Raw genomic sequence first — 4,263 nt, forward strand, 5'->3', positions numbered from 1 at the left:
GATGAGGCTCTCTTTGTCTCCTTGACACAGTCACAGCTTAAGATGCTCCGGGTGAATAAATCGAGCAGGTAATCACCTTCCAAGCACGGCCACGATCTGCAGCCTGACATCTTGCTGTGTCTACCCCGAATATGGGGAAGCTCAAAGAAATCAGCGACAGGTCAATTACCAAGCCTAGTAAGTTTCTTTAGTCTGTACTACATGGACAACTGAATTATTGGATCTTGGAAGTCCACGCAGCCTCACAGATGAAGTCCTAGGTCTTCTATTCATTTTCTGGGGAGATTCCTCAGCTCACGCTGACAAACTTCACTGCAAGCCTTTGGGGAAAACTGTCTCTCCGTAGCCTTTTAAAAACGTATGTCATTACTCCTGACTTTTTTCACACAGCCTTGCAATTCCGCGCCTCCTTTAGATGCTGAAGATGGCGCTTTCCGGGATGAAAGCCTGCAGCCGGCCTGCCCCCCGCTCCTCCGGGCTGTCGGTACGCCATCCATCTCGGATGAAAGCAGCAAAATCCTGGCTCCCGGCGCTCCTTGGAGGCCGGAGGCGACCCAAGCGCCGTCCCCTCGCCGCTGCCTGTCTCGGGAGCCGACCCGGGGCGGGCGGCGTGAGGCCGCTGCCCCTCAGGTGAGGGGGAGGCGCCGCCATCGGCCCACAGGGCGCGGGCTCCTCACAGGCGGCGGCCGAGCGGCTCCGCCCTGCCCGGCCATGGACTACGCGGGGCTCGCTGAGGCGGCGGCGGCCAAAATCGGGCAGTACCGGCAGGACCCCAGCGGCTGGCGGGGCTGCCGAAGCACGGTGAGCCCTGGGAGGGACGTGCAGGGTGGGATCGGGGCGGGCAAGGGGACGCGGGGGTGGGGGGTCGGTTTGGTGCCGGCTCACAGCTCTCACCCATCCCCGCAGAGCGAGGTTGTGGTGTCCTGGAGACCCTCGGCTGAGTTCAGCGGCAACGTGTGAGTACAGCCGGGGCGTTTCTCGGACCGACCGGGGCCGTGCTGGGGGGGATGCGGGGTGGAGCTGCGGGGTTTGCTTTCGTTTCGCCCTGCCGCAGGTACAGGGCGGAGGGGACCGTGGCCGCCTGCCCGGAGGATGTGTGGGAGTGCATAAAGCCGGTGGCCGGCGGGCTGAGGACCAAGTGGGACCAGAACGTGAAGGACTTCGAGGTTGTGGAGGCCGTCAGTGATGTGAGTTCCTTAAGGGCTGTGGCGGTGGGGTTAGTGAGCGGGGGTTTCAGAGGAATTGGGCTCTGCCTTCCAAAACAGCCTACGTCACGTGCAGGTAAAAAGGGCCTCTAGAAGCTGTGCAGCCTCTGTGGATCAGTGTGACAGTACTGGGATTAGGAATCTATTCTTTTTACTCAAAATTGTACTCAATTGTACACGTATGTATTATCTTATCAGTGGATTATCTTTGTGAAAGGAACTACTGTACGTTCTTGGCTAAATAATGTTGTAAACTTACATCTTTTTAAACTATAAATATTCCAGCAAAACGTTGTTAATGCTGCAAATCAAGGTAAGTGTGATTATTTTGAATGAGCTATCTGTGAGGAAAGAGGAGGTCTAGAGAGCATATAGGCTTAAGTATGTAGTGAAGGTTCACGTCATCAACCATTAATTCAGGCCCTGTCTTGCACCATGGCAGCACCCAGTGCTCTGTGCCACTGTTCTTGGCTGGCTCAGCACTTTGCCCTCAGTGTCTCCCCTTAAAACACAGATACTGTACTTAGAGCGCTACAGATGAAAAGGGCCATGTGTGAGCAGTGGCTGCTGCTGTTCCTGTGACCATACGACTGTACGATCTGATTTCCTTTTTTTTTCTTTGTGTGTCAGAATTTTAAAAATGTTGGATTTAGATCCCCAAATCAAAAGCAGATATTCGTGCTTGGAGATACCCAGGGTGCAACCACAACCACTCCCAGGGGTGTTTGTGGAAGTCCTGTGAAAGTTTTTCTTGTTGGAACTTTACAGGCGATCAGTGTTATAATCCTCAACTTTCGAAGCGGTACAGCTTGCCATTTGAGGTTCACAGACATTGCTATACTTGCTAGTATTTACTAATGTAGTAGAAACCTCTGTTTTGGGGTGTCCATCCACTATACAGCCTCCATAGAAGAGGATGAAAGTGTTAAGGTTTCTTCAGGGTAACAAGTCTGGGTATCAAGTTGCCTTACTATATGATATGCTACAAAGAAGATACCTTCATGGAATTCCTGGAAAAGAGAAGCATTTTAACAGTCCCGTGAGCATACATGTGCCAGATCTGCTTTTCTCTACCCCCTGTGGTATCTGACCTTAAGTGACCTGGGAACAATGCAGCGTTGTGTTTTTCTTCATTAAGCTGTCCTTCGTCAACATACCTTGGTACCTTTTGCCTGTGCTGATTTGCATTTTTTGCAAATGGTGTCATAGAACTCATGATAAGTTTTTCAAGAGTAACTAAAAGAGTACCAGAAAGCACAGGGATTTTTATTCTGTTCTTGTGAGAGCATCAACTGACATAAGGGCTTTGTAATTTCTAGGCTGTCTCTGTATGCAGAACCACAACCCCTTCGGCTTTCATGAGGATTATTTCACCAAGAGAATTTGTGGATGTGGTCCTAATGAAGCAATATGAGGATGGAACAATGCTATCTGCTGGTAAGATGCTTGTGCTCATGTTGTGTTGGGAGTTAATTGGCAGCTACCAGAAATAAATATAAAATACAAAGTAAGTTACATGCTGCTTTTTAGCTATTGATCTGAGTGTGATCAAAAGGTAAAATATTAGTGGTCTCTATTCATTGTTCTTTCTTTGGCAGAGTATATATATATAAAGCCATGTTAACATTCAGAATATACTGCTGGTCTTTGGCTCCCATGAAACCAAATAGTGCTGATTTTTTAGGGAACTGCTTCGTGGAAGGATGCTTCTTTGTTTGTTTTCCTTTTCGTCCTATTGTTTGCTTGTTGCAAGGCAGTACTTTTATTGCCCCTGTGTTCAACTGCCCCATTTTCCCATCCTGTTTAGGAATGATTTGCCAGCAATTTATATACATGCTGGAGTGCAACTTCTCAGCAGTCAAGGTACCTGTACCTACGTGGCATGGATTACTCGGAAGCAACTTGAATGATCTCTCAAGAAAAGCAATGCACTCACACAGTACAGGTTCAATAAAACTCCCTTAGAATGTCCTAATACTTAGAGCTCAGTAACAGTTGCTTCTGAATTTAAAACTTCTTCGATTTTTTCAGTTCTCTGGCCAGAGTGGTTCCTTTTTAATATTTTTTTTTCCTGACTGCATGCATGGCGCAGCCCAACATAAAGAATGTTATGCAGCCATTCTTAAATATATTCTCTTACAGCGAGTTTGCTTCTCAGCTGGTGCTTTGAGTACAAAGGACCCTTTCCCATCTCCTGTGAAAATTACATTTCTTCATAATTGCTTTTTTTCTTGTAGCCACCAATGTGGAACACCCACAGTGTCCTCCTCAACCAAATTTTGTGAGAGGGCTGAATTATCCCTGTGGCTGTTTCTGTATACCTCTTCCAGGGTAAGTAGAGATCTATTTGACCACTATGTATTCTGAAGCCCTACTTATCCGTTGTGCAGTGTAGCTTTGTGTGTGTGGCTACACCTGATCTGTAGCACCTCAACAATAACACATTCCCATCTTCCTGTGACTTGTAGTCATTATGACTGAGTACTTGCTTTGTTCTATTCTCTGTGATGAATTAGTCTCTTGGACATGGGTCTTCAGTGTTATAGGAACTATCATTGTGGTAGGATTCTTGCTGACCTCTTAAACAGAGATTCAGCAGAACATACAAGTATGGTCTTAATTTGGGGGAAATGAGTATCCTGTTGTTTATTACATGGTCATAGTTCATAAACAGAATTGTGTACCTAATGAGGGCCTAGCTTAACTGTAATTTGATTTGTGGGGATAGCCACATTCATAGAAATGATGTCTGTTGTTTTCTTATTTCCTAAAAAAAAAAAAAAAAAAAGAACTTAGAAATATCCATTGTCAGATAATGCGTGTAAGAGTAATTGTGAAGTCCTAAATGTTTCCAAACCTCTAGCTATAAAATCACTTCCATTGTCGTTGCAGGGAACCGGATAAGACTCAGCTACTCAGTTTCTTTCAGACAGATCTTGGTGGCTATCTTCCCCAGACGGTGGTGGATTCCTTCTTTCCAGCTAGCATAGCTGGATTTTACAGCAATCTGACCAAAGCCGTTAAGGCATTAAAAGCATGACAAGACCAAAATGCTGAC

General features: G+C 46.6%; 1 protein-coding gene across 1 annotated transcript in view; it reads left to right on the forward strand.

Annotated features, from left to right (window-relative positions):
• Positions 1-140: 140 nt before the first annotated feature.
• Positions 141-4,263, forward strand: part of STARD5 (StAR related lipid transfer domain containing 5) — a 5,449-nt gene continuing 1,326 nt past the window's right edge. The window contains exons 1-6 of the mRNA XM_072043560.1: positions 141-801; positions 907-956; positions 1,055-1,187; positions 2,525-2,642; positions 3,443-3,536; positions 4,098-4,263. The exon at positions 4,098-4,263 is cut by the window's right edge and continues 1,326 nt beyond it. Coding sequence (XP_071899661.1) covers positions 361-801; positions 907-956; positions 1,055-1,187; positions 2,525-2,642; positions 3,443-3,536; positions 4,098-4,245 — 984 coding nt within the window. The 5' untranslated portion in view covers positions 141-360 and the 3' untranslated portion in view covers positions 4,246-4,263. The remainder of the gene's footprint in view (positions 802-906; positions 957-1,054; positions 1,188-2,524; positions 2,643-3,442; positions 3,537-4,097) is intronic.

This window comes from Anas platyrhynchos, chromosome 11 (assembly GCF_047663525.1).
Source record: "Anas platyrhynchos isolate ZD024472 breed Pekin duck chromosome 11, IASCAAS_PekinDuck_T2T, whole genome shotgun sequence".
In the NCBI taxonomy this organism is placed as follows: Eukaryota; Metazoa; Chordata; class Aves; order Anseriformes; family Anatidae; genus Anas; species Anas platyrhynchos.